Below are 16421 nucleotides of genomic sequence, written 5' to 3'. Positions count from 1 at the left end.
GAAAAGTTTCTCTTGGTTATACATCTGATATCTTCCACATCTGAATTAGCTTCAGTATCATATTTAAAGTCTGACCTCAGATCAAATGTGTGATTTTCCCTGAGTCTGTTCATGACTCCACACATCTGGATCTCTTCTCGCTTTAGTTTCTAAAATCACTTCAATCTGAAATCACCCATTTTCACATATAAGAACAAAGCCGCACTTATCAGACGTGCCTTTAAGAACAAGCGTGTTGGTCCGAGAGGCTGCATGACGACGCTGCAGCAGGTTGACGTCAGGAGACAGAAACCAGAGCAGCACTTTCACAAACACTCAGGTGATCAGGTGTCCACATACTTCTGGCCATATCGTACATAAGAGTGATGATCCACTCTGACACAGAAATGAGCCTCACGGTCACTTTCTGATAGCAGGACACCGTTCAGTGTTTTCACTCCGCCTGAGAAGGTGTGACGACTTCCTGTGGAAGAAAAGAACGGCGACTCCACGACGGTTTCAGAGAACTTCGGTAAGACGGCGTTCTTCATTTTAGATTTTTTTCTTTTGGTTATTTCATATCACTGGACTTTGAAAAGAGTTTGGAGAGGTCATGAACCAGAATCTAAAGGTCCCTTTGGTACATTCTGTAGAACCATGACGGCCAGTTTGACAGAACAGCAGAAGACGTCACAGCGGCGTCGTGTTGTTGTTCTGAACGTCAACATGGACAAACTAGTTCCTCAGGTTCTAAACTGGTTTTAAGTTTGTAAACTGGTTTGTGAGCAGCTGAAAAACGTCCTAATATGAATGAATGAATCTGAACACACATTGATTTGCTGACAGTCTGCACGGAGCGTGGCGTTGGTGGCGTTTTCGTGCTGAATGAATAAATGACGACACTGAGCTCCAGCGCTGTTCCACCAGCTACAGGTTTAATATCAGACAACAGTAGAAAAACAGAGGCCGAGGCTACCAGACAAAAAGAAGAGTAGGAAATCGAACAGCATCCAACAGGCTCTTTAAAATAATTCCTCTGTACAGTATTTACACACACACACACACGCACACACATACACACAGAGTACAGTACAGCTACACACTGAGGAGGAGGAGTCTGCAGCATCAGTCCCAACACTGCCCTCTGATTGGTCCGTCCTCCTCCGTCCACAGTATTGTTATTTTCTGTGAAGCTGCAATGCTTCCAGGTGAAAGCCTGACGGCGTCCAGCGGAGTCCAGAGGTCAGAGGTCACTGCGGATACAGTCTGGGGGTCAGAGGGCGTCACAGAAATGTGCTGTAAAACGACACAACCGAAGGCTAGGCAAACAGGAAGCGACTGCCCCGTCCTTCCTCGACCGCAGCAGGACATCATCGTGACTCTGAAAGCTCCCCCGCCACCGCTGCCGCCGCTCAGAACGGTCCGACCCACCTGCCCCCAAAACAACAACAGCTGCTCCTCCAACCATCAGCAGCATCTCAACACATCTCCACCCACCAGGTCCTCTGTGTCCTCAGTCTGTGAGCCAAGACCTCTGCTGCCCACCACCAGAGCACCATGGTACTGTCAGAAACCAGCAGGACCAGCGGAACCAGTATCAGGCCTTCCATCCTCCTGAGGGGCGGAGCAGCCAGCTGGACGTCCAGGCAGAGAAATCAAACATACGCAAACACCATTGAACTGATGTTGAAACAGAAACGCTTCCTCATGTGATCCGGTCACATGACTCTGGGCGGTGACTCTGAGGTGGAGGGGAGCCAGTCAGGTGTGCCTGCAGACAGGTGAGAGGACATCATTGGTCAAAAGGGAGAAATCACACATTTATAGCCAAAACTTCTGTTTCAACTTTTCAAGCCAAATTCAGCTCAACACAAAGAGAATGAACAGTTTGAAGAGACAATCTGAGTCAGAGGGAGTTTCAGGTGAGCTACCTGCAAACAATGCTGACATCAGCATCGCTGCATTAGTTGTTGTTGCTTTTCAAATGTCATGCGGGCAACAAATGCCTGCGGATGACACCATCCTCCAACCATTTCCTCCAATCCCCTTCAACCATTAGCCTTTAGACTTTCGTGTCTCCTTCGTGGCTCTTCCTTAGCTTGTTAGCTCGTTAGCAACCACGACTGACGATAAGGAGAAGATTACACACAGTCAGATGCTGACGTCTGTAGCTCGCTAACGTAACATATATGTAACTTGTTTTGTCGGCAGAGTATCTCATCAATACAACGTTAATCAAACAAACACACTATCAGATGTTTTAAGGTAGGCTAATGTAAGTGACAATTTCCCCACTGGCCTTAAAGGCACCATCTGCAAAAGTAATACCTACAGCAAATGAAAGATCGTTCATGACCTTCATTTTCCTTCATTTTATTTTAGGAACTTTTAAAATGTTTAAGGAGCTGCAGGAACTGAACATGTAGCCTTCGTCACAGAGACCGGGACCAGCAGCAGGACGGCCTTCCTCTTTCAATACATCCTCCAGCTGTGCTGTCAGAGTCTGACCGGAGCGTCAGAGCCATCGAGTGTCGGCTCATCAGACTCATCTACCAGGTTGAAAGAGATTTGACATGAAGGGAGAATGATAATAATTCTACGTTTCTGTATTCATGCATAAAGAACATTTTGTTTAAGAGCTACGTACAGAGCTTTCAGTCTGCCTGTACTTCCAGACGTGCAGCCAGTGTTTGTAACAGGAAGCAGTTAATCCACTAAACACACGAACATTCGCACATTTAAAATTGAAGCTTCTCTGCAGAGAACAGCTGTCGCACTGTTTCAACCCCCCGCAGTCACAACACCGACCTAAACAAACATTTCCTCCACACCAGCTTCAAAGATTTCTTTTAGTCCTTCAGACAGAGCGACGGCGCTGGTGTCCACAAGGGGGGGCTGCAGACTGAGACAGTCACATAAGTCCACTGCAGTGGACAGCAGAGGACAGGAAGACACAGCAACAGCTGTGTGAGTGAGTGAGTGTGTGTGTGTGTGTGTGTGTGTGTGTGTGTGTGTGTTTGACTTTCAGTGCTACAGATGTTTCAGTCAAAGTGAAGAGAAGTTCCTCAGTTAAAGGCAGGATGTCAATAAAATAAAGTATGTTGTATAAGAGGAATACAGTATAATGTTAACAACATGAAGGATGAAATGAAAAGGGGTGTGTGTGTGTGTGTGTGTGCGTGTGCGTGCGTCTCTTACCGTTCTCACCTCCGTGCGGGGGGGTACATGGACGGGGCGGATGCTTGCTGACTGGCGACGATGGCTGAGGAGGACAGGCCTGTGAGACAGAGACAGTCGTCAGACAGATCCAACATGGCGGACACACTCAGGAGCTGTGTGTGAGTAGGTCAGTGTGTCATGTCACCCTGTGTCAGTAGTGAATGTGGGTCATAGAGGAGGACGGTGCCTGTGGCCATTACAAGAACAAAGCCATCCCGTATTATCCCACATTCACACAGAAACAACCTGAGTGTCTGCAGGAATAACGTGAGACAAATCTGAAGGAAACACACACATTCATGAAGTTCAGGGAGTGAAATCAGCTTCCTGTTTCCTGCAGCTCTGGAAAAGCTTTGCTGATGTCATTGTGATGTCATCGGTGTGATCTCTGAGGGCTCGCTCCAATACAACTTGAATTGTAAGTAAACAAAACACCTTGTGTATCACCAGCCACACATGTGGACCTTCATGTGGACTTCACGACAGTATCTGCAGTCCTGCTGCTGTCTGGACCAGCAGCTGACACCACCTACATACCTGCAGCCTCTCATCTCACCTGAACGCCATTGATGCTGCGTAACAAGCGGCACGCCAGCACGGCCGAATGCAACTACACCTCAAACTACAACTTAAGAACCGGCTGGCAGAAGTGTCACAAACTGGAGGTGTGGCAGAGGGGAGGGTCTAAAGAGAAGACACCACTGCACTGCATTGTGGGAAGTGTAGAACCCAGTGTCTGAAAGTAAGAATTGACCATTCTATTATAAATCCAACCTGACTTTATGAAAGCAAGTTAAACAGCTGCAGTGAGCCTTTGAACCTTGGCAGTGATAGAAACGGGATGGCTCTGAAGGTTCAGGCCTCCTCTGCAGGATTCACATCGACGCTTCATTCTGATGTTTGTCTGAACTGTGTGCAGCTGCTGCAGGAATCTGGATGTGTGTTCATGCACAGAAGAACCAGACAGACTGACGTCTCTGCAGTCTCACCTGAGGCGTAGGACAGGTCGTACTGTCCCGACAGCAGCGGATATCCCAGGTGATGATGGGATGGCAGGATGCGTTGGGAGGGTGAGGACCGCGGGCGGTCGCCCTCCCTCTCCCGGTCTCTCTCTCGCTCTCTGTCTCTCTCCCGGTCGTGCGGGGTCTTGTTGTCTTGGATGGACGGGGATTTGCTCTTGTACTGGCTGGCGTGCTGCTGCAGCAGGTCCAGGGCTTTGGCCTCGCCGGGCGGCTTCACCGTGGGACTGGACCTGGAGGGCTTCTCCCCCTCCTCCCCCCCTGCCACCTTTCCTCCGTACGAGGGGAAGGAGTAGCCGGCCGGCAGGTATGAGCCTGAGGACGGAGACACACGGCTGACACGTCAACGCTCATCGTACCCTCAAACAGTCTGATTCAGACGAACACATGTTCCTGTGACGCTGCTGCCGTCTGTCGATGCAACACAAACACTGCAGAGACCTGAACACAACACTGATGAGAACACTTTGTTCCAAAAACAAATCTCTGCTTTACAAATCCAGGTCCAAATACCTGCCTCTCACAGACAATATTCACATGCTTCATATTTTCTGTGGTTACAAACTAGTCCAACTTCAAGTTTGACTCCTGGTTGATGAAATCTACTCACACAGACATGTCTTAATTTAGTTAAAGGTCAGTGGTGAGGCCTCTCCGACACAGAAACACCTCACTGAAGGTGGGCAGAGAGGCAGAGGTGTGGCGAGTTCAGGGAGCTACAAGGAGACGACTGCTGAGGTCTTAAAAAGCACCGAATCTGACTCGAAACTGTGGAAGAACCCTGAAACACAGGTTGTGGGTATAAATGTTCCCTTCTGACAAATAATGTCACCTGTCTGCAGGCCTCATAAAAAACAAAGGAAAAACAACGCCATTGCTCAGTCAAGTCTTTTCTCAAGGCTTTTCTTCTTGTTTAAGTCAACGTGCTGTCCTGCAGCATCTGAGGACAGCTTTGGTTTTGTGTCCTGTTTTGAAATGTGCATTGTCGCTTGTCATCTCTTTTCATGTACAGATTTAACTAAAGAGATGAACATGTTAATTAGATCTTAAAACGTGTTGGCAGACAAATGGTTGAGGCTAGGCTAGCTGTTTCCCCCTGCTCCTTGTCTTTACGCTAAACTAAGCTAAGCTAAGATAAGCTAAGCTAAGCTAGGCTAGCTACATCCTGACTCCTTCTCTGGACTCAACACGCAGACATGAGACTGATGGAAATCTGAGCATCTCGCTCAGGCATATTTCTCAAACCACTGCACTGATCCTTTTATTTTTCTGCTGGTTGATTGGTGTTTTAACGCTGCTCTTGTGTTCCTGGACTCTTGTTGGCTAAAATAAAGCATGTTTGAATCATCGTGACACCTGTACACCCTCCTCTTCTTACCGGGGTAGTTCTGCATCATGACGGAGGGCATGCCTCGGTAGCCGGGGTGGCTGGGCTCGTAGCCATGGCTGTAGGCGTAAGGTCCGTGCATGTAGGGCATGTAGCCCTGGTGCTGGGCCAGGGGGGAGGAGAACTGCATGTGGGGGGGACGAGCCTCCTTCCCTCCCCCCCGGTGCTCCTCTGGAGGCAGCTGAGTCCTGCCCTCCACCCCTTCCTTCGCCTCCTCTTTCTGGAGGCCTTCCTTTGTCCGCTGCCTCTCCTCCTTCCCTTTCCTGTCGCGCTCTCTCTCCCTGTCGTCCTTCCACCTGTCCTCCTCCTGCGGTTTTGGAGCTTCTGAGTATTTGTTAGGGTAGACGTACGGCCACAGGCGTGAGTCTGGCTCCTGCAGAGAAGAAGACATGCTAGTAGAGACAGCTGATGGTGGTGATACCTGACAAAGATGTTCTAAAACAATAATCACTGTCCACTGGATCCAGCTGTGTTGCCGATGTGGTGACTCCACTGTGAGCAGCACCATTTACACACAGATCCTGATACACATTCACATGTTGAATTAAACTGACATGAGATCAGCTGATCAGCTCTGCAGAGAACAGTCATCGCTCTGTTGAACTACAAAAGCTCATTAAACAGGGAATTTACTGAATTGATGTTAATTACCTACAGCTGATCTAATGATGTTAACCTGAATATTTTCCAACAAAAGAAACTGAGCAGAGATTAAAGGTTGGTAAGAGATTTGTTTTTGAATTGCAGCTTAATGAATCCAGTTATCTTATCATGAACTAGATGTTGGAACACATCCCAACCTCCATGTCACCCAGCAGTCATTTCCAAGCAGCTACAGCTGAGGATAAAATCCTCTGATTGTAATATTTCATGATAGCAACACTGTCTGACAAAACAAACAAACAAAAAAAGCCTGAACGCAGCCTGAACAGACGCAGCCTGAACAGACGCAGCCTGAACAGACGCAGTCTGAACACTGTCTGAACACTGTCTGAACCCAGCCTGAAGGCAGCCTGAAGGCAGCCTGAACGCAGCCTGAAGGCAGCCTGAACGCAGCCTGAAGGCAGCCTGAACGCAGCCTGAACGCAGTCTGAACGCAGCCTGAACAGACGCAGCCTGAACGCAGCCTGAACCCGGTCTAATCCCGGTCTAATCCCGGTCTGAACGCAGTCTGAACGCAGCCTGAACCCGGTCTAATCCCGGTCTGAACGCAGTCTGAACGCGGCCTGAACGCGGTCTGAACGCAGTCTGAACGCAGCCTGAACGCAGCCTGAACGCAGTCTGAACGCAGTCTGAACAGACGCAGCCTGAACGCAGCCTGAACGCGGCCTGAACGCAGTCTGAACGCAGTCTGAACGCGGCCTGAACGCAGCCTGAACGCAGTCTGAACGCAGCCTGAACAGACGCAGTCGGATGCTGTGGGCATTCAGAGTAAAAATGCAGTTACCTGTCTGTACCACATGGCAGGCTCTACCCCTGTCGGCCTGCCTGACTCCACCCCTGGCTTGGTCTCTTCTTTCCCATGATGCCCTGCTTCACTCAACTTCATTTTCAGGCCCTCAGGCTGGGCGGTGGGTGCCTTGGGGTCCTCTCCCTTCGCCATGATGACCGACTTGGCCTGTTCTGAAGCCGGTGGAGGCTCTTTTGGCTTGGTCGGGTTCAGCACCCCTTTAGCGCCCAGGTCAGTGAGGCTGGGGGCTCTGGACAGGGTGGGGGGCACCGAAGCTTTCTGCTTCCACTCCTCTTTTCCACATGGCTCCCGCTCTTTGCCCTCGGCCTTCTTGTCGGCCTGTCGCTGCCTCTCCTCGTACTGCTGGCGGAAGGCGGGGTTAGAGGCCAGCAGGTGGGCATGGTAGGCCTGGTCAGGTGAGTAGGAGTAGGGGGGGACGTAGTACTGGTTGTAGTACAGAGGCTGGGTGTACATGTTGGAGCGCTGCTGGATGACAGATGGCTGCTGAGGCCCTGGCTCTGCCTTCCTCTCCTCCTGAGGCTCCACCTTCAGCTTGCCCTCCTCCCCCACCTCCGGCTGCTCCTCCTCCTTCTTCACCTTCACCTGAGCTCCTTCCACATGAGGCGGTGCTGCAGGTGCTGCCCCTGGGCTGGGGTTGGGGTAGCTGGGAGAGTAGTAGGAGTCGTAGCTGGGGTAGTACGGCGATTCCTTACTGGGAGCCTGAGGGGGGAACAGTGTCTTCTTGGCCCCTTCACGAGGCCCTTGGTCGGGCTCGGATTTGACCTTCACCCCCTCAGCCTTCCCCTCTCCGTCCTCGCCGGCGTCAGAGATGTCAGAGTAGGCGGGGCTGCTGGTTTTGACGGACGCATTGTCTGCGCCGTTTTGGTTGAGATGGAGGGGGGGAGCAAGGCCAGCCTCCATCCTGCTACCCACGCCGATGGACGGGCTGGGGGCATTATCTGAGAAACTGTACACCTTGTCAGCCTCAGCCTTGATGCTGGCCAGCCGGCTCTGGTGGGCTTCTGACGAGCCGTTGAGCAAAGCGTCCGACGCCTCCGAGTACGGACTCTTCCCCTCTTCTGGCCTCCCTCCCTTACCCATGGCCTTTGGACTGTCCCCCTCCTTCCCTCCCTCCCTTTTCTTCTTGTCCTTCTTCTTCTTGTCCTTGGTGAGGGTGGGGCTGGAGGCGGGGTCAGCCAGTGGAGGGGGTTTAGGTTGGATGTTCTTCAGCTGGGGGCTCTTGGGGATGGACTGTACCACTGAGCCCAGAGCAGGGGAGGACGCTTGCAGGGCGTAGGGTGAGGGTGCGCTGGGGGCAGCAGGGGCGGCGGGTCGGGCCGGCTTCAAGCCTTTCTGGGTCAGTTTATCTGGCTTGCCTCCGGCAGCCATCTTTTTGGCCTTTCTGTCATCCATCCCGTCGTTGCTGGCTTCGTCTGTCAGACACGCCCCCTCCTCGCCACCGTCCGTCACCTCCGGCTCAGCGTCTCCTGCCTTCTTCTTCCCCTTTGACGTCAGCTTCCCTGGTGAGGGGGAGGGGGCGTCAAATCCCCGTCCTTTCGGCGTGGTGGAGCGGGCGGGTGAGATGGCGGCACCGTTGCAGGAGGCGGGGTCCGGGTGGAGGGCGGGGTCATCTCCATATTCGCTGTCGCCATCCTGGTCCAATCGGACATCGTGGTCGTTATGGGCTCGAGCCTGGTGGTACTTCAGGCCGTTGATGTGCTTGTACTTCTTGTTGCAGTTGGGGTGAGGGCAGTCGATGAGCACGGGGGAGGGGCAGGTTCGGTCCAGCTGTGGAGGGGGCAGGGGTTCAGATTTACCTCCGGGGAGGGGGAGTGAAGTGCCGGTGGAGTTAGTTCTCATGCGCTTTGAAGCCTTGGTGTCCTCTGAGCTGGAGGTGGGTTCCATGTCAGAGGCAGGTTTGGTCTTCCTCTTAGCGGAGGACAGGCTGGCCTTGACATCCTCGACACCCCCGGCCGTCTGGCTGCCTCGCCGACCTTTGCTGTTTGCAGCGGCGCCGCGTGTCTTGCTGTTGCCGCTGCCTTTGTTATCTGAGGAGTTGCTGTTGTCGTTCAACGGTGTGTTGCTGCTGGGACGCATCCTCTTTCCCCGACCACGGCCGCTTCGCATTTCCACGTCGCTGGTTGGAGACTCACAGAACCTGAAAACACACAGAGTCAGTGAGCGACAAACAGAAGCAGGAACACAGAGGAGGAAACCAGAGCTACACCTGCACAAAGGTATCAGAAAACTTTAATGCCTTGAGTGCCCTTAGGCCGATACTGGATTTACAGCTTTGGTATAATGTGACAAAGGAACCTCACATCTGGTTATCTTACCAATAAATATATCAACCTAGAGTCCAATTATTGAACTTCTCATGAGGAATACTGATCGATCAGCTTTTTTTTAATTATTATTATTTCGTTTAAGTAAACAGTACAAACCAAACAAGTATAGCACAACAGACAACAGACAGGGTCATCAGGAGTCGGATGAATAAATTTGACATTCAGGCTCCACATGTGGTAAATTGTAAAAGGTTAAAAAAATAAATAAATAAAATAAATAAGATAAATGGGTTACAGGTTACCAACTCAAGTTACAACCACAATATAATAAAAGTGATATTAAACAAAGTTCATTATAAGTAGAAGAGTCTATAAAATGTCCATATACTGCTTCCACTTCTTCCAACATTTCTCATATTTTCGAACAGCACATCGTAGAGAGAGGGTAATTTTTTCCATAGTGTGAATTTCAGCTACTGTTGGGGGCTCTATACTCAGCCATTTCCTGGTTATAGATTTTTTACAACTCACCAGTAATATTTGCAGCAAATATTGGTCATGTTTTTCCAGGCCTGCTGGCATGTTACCGAGGTATATGGTGCTAAAACTAAAGGGAATCTTTAGGCCAGTTATTGATCTGATTTCTGTCATCACATCTGCCCAGAACAGAGCTATCACAGGACATTCCCAGAAAATATGAAAATGACCTGCGGACATGTTACCGCATTTTCTCCAACATTGACTACGGTCAGGATTCTTGGTTTGTGATTTTTTAATTTTGGGTGTTACAAAGAACCTTACTGTATTTTTCCAGGCAAACTCCCTCCTAAGATCAGAACTAGTTATTGTAGACTGTGTTTTACAGATATTTAACCATTCATCATTGGTTAGTTTTATGTTAGTTTCTTTTTCCCATCTGGTTTAATGTATGTTGTAGAGAGACCTCTCTCCAATCCCAGTGATGAATAAATCCTGGAGATCATTTTCTTATTGTTACTACCCTGATCGATCAGTTTTTAAGTGAATTCAGTATGTGCGTACCGTGGAGGGGCCCAGTCATGTCTCGTGCAGTCCAGCAGGGTCCCAACGTACGTCTTGTTCCTCCAGGTGACATTAACGACCAGCATGCCTACAGGCAGACAGGCAGACAGACAGACAGTTAAACTACACCTGTACAGATACTGAACAAACACAATTTGTAACTGAAACCCACAGAATGTGTCATTGGAGCAGGAAACAGACATGTCAGGTGAGGTGCCCCTGTCTGCTGGGAAGCAGATGTTTGATGATTTCACACTAACATCGCACCCAGCAGGTTTCTGAGGTTGAGTCACGTCTGTGATTCAGGAACAGTTTGACTAATTGCAGAGAGAAACTGAGTGTTTTAGCAGAACTTTCACTAAAAGCAGCAGATCAAAGTGTCCTGCAGCAGAAAGAGCTCAGTGTGCCGCTGATGTGTGAACAGCTTCCTGCCAGAGAGAGCAGAGGTCTGTCACCTCGACTTAGTCTCTTCAACGGCTGCCACAGGCTGCTCAGAGTGTGTGTGTGTGCTGACAGGTCTGTTGGTGTCCACAGGGGCAGAATGAGGCAGACCGCCAGCCAGGATCTTCCATCATACAGAACTTCATAAGACATGAAAACAAGACACCGAGTCTGATTCTGGGCTTTTCTTTCCAGGGTGACGTCTTGTAAGTCACATGCTGCGACCTGAGCAACACCATCAGCCCTGTGGTCAGACAACGCTGTTTCTGAACTTTGATTCAGTGATGAACCGTGGCGGTGATACGAGTCCTGCATTCATGATGAAAGTCAAACAACACAACACGAAACGAACTGATCTTATTGTAGCTGAGCTGAAACCAGAAGCTGAAAGCCTTTTACAACACGTGTTTGGTCCAGCAGCTACTGAGCAGGTACTTTGGATGTGTGCACATCGAATCTTCACATGTCAGATATTGTCAAATGTGCAGAAATATTTGTGAATTTCTGTTGCTGGGAGAAGATCATGTCAATGCATGAAGGTTAAAAAATTGCACGGATCATCTCTTTGATGATCAAAGAGACACTGAGCAGTTTGAACTAAACTCCAGCTTCACTGGCTGGTGTCCGTCCTCCGTGACTGGACAAACGAGGGGAAGTTACAGAGATTTTTCTCCCTCTAGCTCAAATTAGACGTTCCATTAAATTTATATAGTTCAGGTACATCACACCGCTCACTTCACTACCTGTTGTTGGATAATTTTATGTTCCAGAATGGTCTAGAGCATTGATCCCCAACCCGTGGGCCGTGGCCCACTAGTGGGCCATGAGTCATTTGGTACTGGGCCGCACAGAAAGAAAAAATAATTTCCATTGTTTTGTTTTTTCACATAATTTGTTTGTGGTCCTCTTGACATGATTAAAAAGTGGATTTACGTTCATTATTATTGTTATTATTATTATTAAAGAGAAAATACCACAGTTTTTAATGCTGATCTTATCATTTTATTTTGTTTTTATCTGCTACACCTTTAGACTGGGCCGTGAAAATATTGTCAGACATTAAACTGGGCCATGGTACAGAGAAGGTTGGGGACCACTGGTCTAGAGGGTCTATATCAAATAACTGTTAGTCAATATTTTGCTTTCACTCCCTCACTCAGTTCATATTTGTGGATTTTCCACTATAAGCTGGTCGTTTATAATTTTTATTGTTTTATGGCTGTAAATAAAAAGAAACTCAGGCAGACTGCTGGGTGTGTTTCTTTCTCTTTTAGGCCGTTAATCTCACCGTCCTCAGTCTCCTGCCACACGATGCCCTCCAGGTTGACGCTGGTGCCCGGCTCGCAGGGTCCCAGGCACTCCGGCTCGGTCGCCAGCGAGGCGTCCGCCGTGTTCACCGCCACCGAGCGCGTGCGGACCATGATCTGCTCGCAGGGAGACGAGATGTCGCTGTTGGCGACGGGAGCGAGGAGATGGAGAGGAGGAGGAGCAGGGGTGGAGACCGGAGACTCCATCTGGATGAGGGAAACAGAGAGGACAGATGAGGCGTGAGAGACGCGTCCTGAAGATTGATTGAGGCTCAGAGGTCGACGTGTCCACACACAGTTAATAGCAGAGCAGAATGCACAGCAGCTACAACACAGGTAGAAGGACAACTCGCTGCTGTGTGTCACTGTTTAACACAGACACCACAGACGTGTTCATAAAGTTACTACATCGCAGAATCAGAGTCGCTGCCAGTTCGGCCCAGAGGCCAAATGCAGCAACAAAGAGAGCCCTCAAGCTCAGAGAGCTTCCACCAGTTTCTGCTCTCTGCAGAGGCAGAGTCTGAAGCATGAACAGAGTCTTCCTCTGCAGAGATCCATCTGTGCTGTGACACCACAGCTTCATCGAGCCTCCACACAAACAGACGATAAACTTTCATTACGTGACGCTGAGTGGACGAGTGAAGCTGGGCAGGTGGTGAATGAGTGGACACTGGTATCACAGATGAGTGTAAAAAAAAAAAGTGTAGTTATGAGACCCATGGCAGTGGTGTATATATAAAATTACAGCAGGAGGTGCGACACAAGCAGCTCACCCTTCCACCTTCATCACAGATGACTCTCACTCTTCGTCAGAGCCTAGCAAAGCTTTTATTGTGCATGACATCATCTTAGTGTAAAGCCTATGGGATGAAGAGGCGGGCTCACAGTGTCACACTCTGCTGCCCATGTGCAGTAGCCACAGACGACCAGCGGTACACTCTGGGTGAGCAGCATCATCTCAGAATTATATATATATAAATAAAATACACTCATGACCTCCACCAATCCCTCAGCGCAGTGATAATTTAAAAAGAATATTTCTACATGAGGAAAACCTGAATCTGATTCTGAGAAGAGAAGAGGAATAAAGAAAACAAAGGAGGGAGGGGGGCTCAGTGACAGGAGAGGAGGAGGAGGAGGAGGAGGAGGAGGAGAGATGAGGACAAAGAAGAGGAGGAAGGAGGATGAAGGGAGGAGTACTGAGGACGTCCCTTAATTATCAGGTGGGAAGCAGCTGGTGTGGGGGCAGAGCAGGGAGCACTGGGAAGGTGTCAGCCATCACCATGGAAACGCTCCCAGACCGCCTCCTCACCAGAAGACAGGAGGAGATCTGAGAGCAGCTGGACAGACGCATCGACCTTCATCCCACCGCCTCCGCCTCCTCTGACCTCCACCCAATAGTCAAAGGTCTGAAGCGGCTCAGTTGATATTTTCACCCTGGAGGTGACGACAGCTCAGGATCAATGGATCTGTCAGGATTTTAAATCCCGGCCGATCGCTTCCTTCAGTCCAGCGAACAAAGCGTGCCGAACGTTTCGTCGCCACAGGGTTTCCCACAGAAAACTGCTCAGTGGAGACGGTGAGCAATGATGTTCTGACATCCCAGAACTGATTTTTATCTGCAGGAAATCGTTGCACTGAAGGGTTTTGTTCATCAAGCAGACGTGGACGTATTGAAATGATCTGAGGAAGAATCATTTCAGAGGCACAGTTTGAACATGAGAGAGCATCTGAGATTTAAAACAGTCCTTCCTCACAACAACTCAACACAGATGAAGGTGACGAACTGTTCACTGCGACGGATCCTCTTTCACAAACAACAGTCACAAAGTCGGTTAGTTGGAAACGTGCACAACCTCCAGTATTTCCCTTCCAGTGACACTGGAGTTTCAGCACAGATAGCAAACCCGAAAATGTTTGTTTTGTTAGTTTTCCCACAAATCCTTTTTAATTTAACAAAACTTCCAAACCGCTAAATGTCGTCTACACACAGGCCAAGCAATAAAATTTGGACTTTCAAATCAGAATTTTATCCTGTTTTTTTTTTACCCTGAAATCAAAGATTTTAAACATGACGAGATGTTTGATTACAGCTGCAGAACTTTTTGGTGTTTCATACTTTCACTTTGCTGCTTAACAAAACGGAGGTTTGATATGCGGCCCTTAGATTCATTCTTGGATCAACTGAATAATTGTTTAACATAACGATATCTCAGAACTGTGGAACTCATCCAGAGACCACAATTTATTATGTTGATGTCATTTTATGATTTTCAAACATAAAATCAGCAAAAGATTTTTGCTTAATCACTGATTTTATTGATTGATGAATTAACTGATTGAACGTTCAGGGCTAAATTAGAAGTGCACCCCCCTGCAGACTCTGAGCAACAGTGTATTCAGGTCTCCAGCTACATCTTCTCATCATCAGTTAAAGTGTAAATCTTGCATCTTCAAACTGTCCCAGATATTCAGTTTAGATGACATTTGGCCACAACTAGCAATCCTTTATCATTTACAGTGATGGAAAGTCACTTAAGTACATTTACTCAAGTAATGCCCTAAAGTACAAGTTTGAGGTACTTGTACTTTACCTGAGTGTTTCTATTTTATGCTACTTTATGCTTTGATTTCACTACATCTGATAAATTTAGTTCCTGGTTACTTTAAAGATTGAGATTGAAAATCCAAAATGTAATCAACAAATAACATCTATATTCAAATTAAGTCATCCAGCAGTTTATTAACTAAATACAATTAGCTCCACTCTTATCAGCCGACATTAAAGGAATGAAATGTCAGACAAGTGAAAAGTGTCTCACTTGCTCAGAGCCGAGTTCAAAGCCAAACATGATCAATCTACAACGACAGAACACAAAAAACACGACCAATCCAAATAAATTCATCAACACATTTTTACAACTGCATAAAATATAACATTTACTGATGTACTGAAACACACCCGTAACTGAAGTACAGGCCAGACAAATCCCAGATCCTGGCAAACAAACGGTTCATTAAACAGACCATTTCGTGGTTTAAAAACTGTTTCCGGGGCCGGTCGGTCCACCAATGTGGCATTCAAACGTGATGGAATCACTTCCTCTTCAGATAAATGCACGTTCGACTTGTGCCTACAAGCTGTGCAGAAAACCCTCCTCCCCCCTCATACCCAGGGAGTACGATGGGGGCCACCAGGCGCTGGGTGTGTAGCTTACGGGTTTACTGACTGGTTAGAGTGTGTTGCCATGGTAACAAGAGAAACAAGCCATCCAGCCCCGATCGCTCTCCTCTTTTAGAATAAAAAACATGGCCGCCTGGAAGGCTGGGAAACCCCCTGAAGAGCGGAGACCCACCGACCGACTCTGCACCTCCTCCTCGTTTTTAACCAACAAACACTCACAGCTCCAACAGGATGCCTCCAGGGCTACGAAACACCGGCCCCCTGCTCCTCCTCCTCCTCCTGGTCCTCCTCTCCATTCAGAGAGGTATTCATTACAACAAGCCACATTCCTTTCAAGGTCAGTCACTCGCTGTGAGAGAGATCCGAGATACTGATCAGCACTTCAGAAGGACTCTGTCTGTGTCTCGCATGCAGGCAGAGAGTTGATGCTTGTTTAATGCGTCACTTAATAGAGAAGTGGAGTGGGTGAGGTTATACAAGGCTGCCACACTTCACCAGAGAAAAGTCCCTTTTATTCTCTTCTCTCAGATCATGTGAGGTGGCGGCACAAAGTTGTTTCAAACAGGATGAATGTTAAACTCTTGTTGAATCATCAGGACAAACAATGAGACACTGTGCTGAAATAATAAGGTTCACTGAAAAACGCTCATGTTACAAGGTTAAAAGTACAAGACTGTGTATAAAATAGGTTCAGGACACATTAACTACAAGTCCAAGAGAGCACTGCAGTCAGAAACATCCAATCAGCTACGGTTATAGCAACAAGGACCAGTTTTTACAGTTTCTTATTGGTCAAAAACAAAATACTGAAAAGCTCCTGCAGAAACTTAGCATGGTGCTAATTTTAGAAAGGCATGGAGCTGAAAACAGAACACCTGAAAGGTGCGACCAGCAAGTGAGAACTGTATAAAAAGTTATGCTCCGCCATCAGCCATAAAAGATGGCTTGAGGTCGAGAGCTGATTGGTGCAGGTGCAAAACTGGTGAGAGAGAGAGACCTTGAAAATTAATAGACCACACTTGGCCGCCCACTGTGAACACATTCTTGTCCTATCAGGAGTTAAGGGAGGTGCTGGTCATCATGGACACATGTCCAGAGCGTCACGT

At 48.4% G+C, this 16421-nt stretch overlaps 1 protein-coding gene across 5 annotated transcripts in view; it reads right to left on the bottom strand.

Moving 5' to 3' along the window:
* The window catches only part of znf609a (zinc finger protein 609a), a 56432-nt gene that overhangs the window by 10888 nt on the left and 29123 nt on the right, over nt 1-16421 (bottom strand). For 2 of the 5 annotated variants that reach the window (XM_041938311.1, XM_041938313.1), the window contains exons 3-9: nt 12113-12338; nt 10384-10471; nt 7052-9212; nt 5596-5977; nt 4188-4532; nt 3187-3256; nt 2075-2102 (exon numbers count right to left, since the gene is read on the bottom strand). In XM_041938311.1, the coding sequence (XP_041794245.1) occupies nt 2090-2102; nt 3187-3256; nt 4188-4532; nt 5596-5977; nt 7052-9212; nt 10384-10471; nt 12113-12338 (3285 nt within the window). In that variant the 3' untranslated portion in view covers nt 2075-2089. Of the gene's footprint in view, nt 1-898; nt 1751-2074; nt 2103-2390; nt 2529-3177; nt 3257-4187; nt 4533-5595; nt 5978-7051; nt 9213-10383; nt 10472-12112; nt 12339-16421 lie in introns of those variants that run through there. The other 3 variants (XR_006006885.1, XM_041938314.1, XM_041938315.1) reach the window with 3 other exon arrangements.

Source organism: Chelmon rostratus, chromosome 6 (genome assembly GCF_017976325.1).
Source record: "Chelmon rostratus isolate fCheRos1 chromosome 6, fCheRos1.pri, whole genome shotgun sequence".
NCBI classification, from domain to species: Eukaryota; Metazoa; Chordata; class Actinopteri; order Chaetodontiformes; family Chaetodontidae; genus Chelmon; species Chelmon rostratus.
Note: the sequence above shows the minus strand (reverse complement) of the source record. Positions and strands in the feature narration are given on the sequence as shown.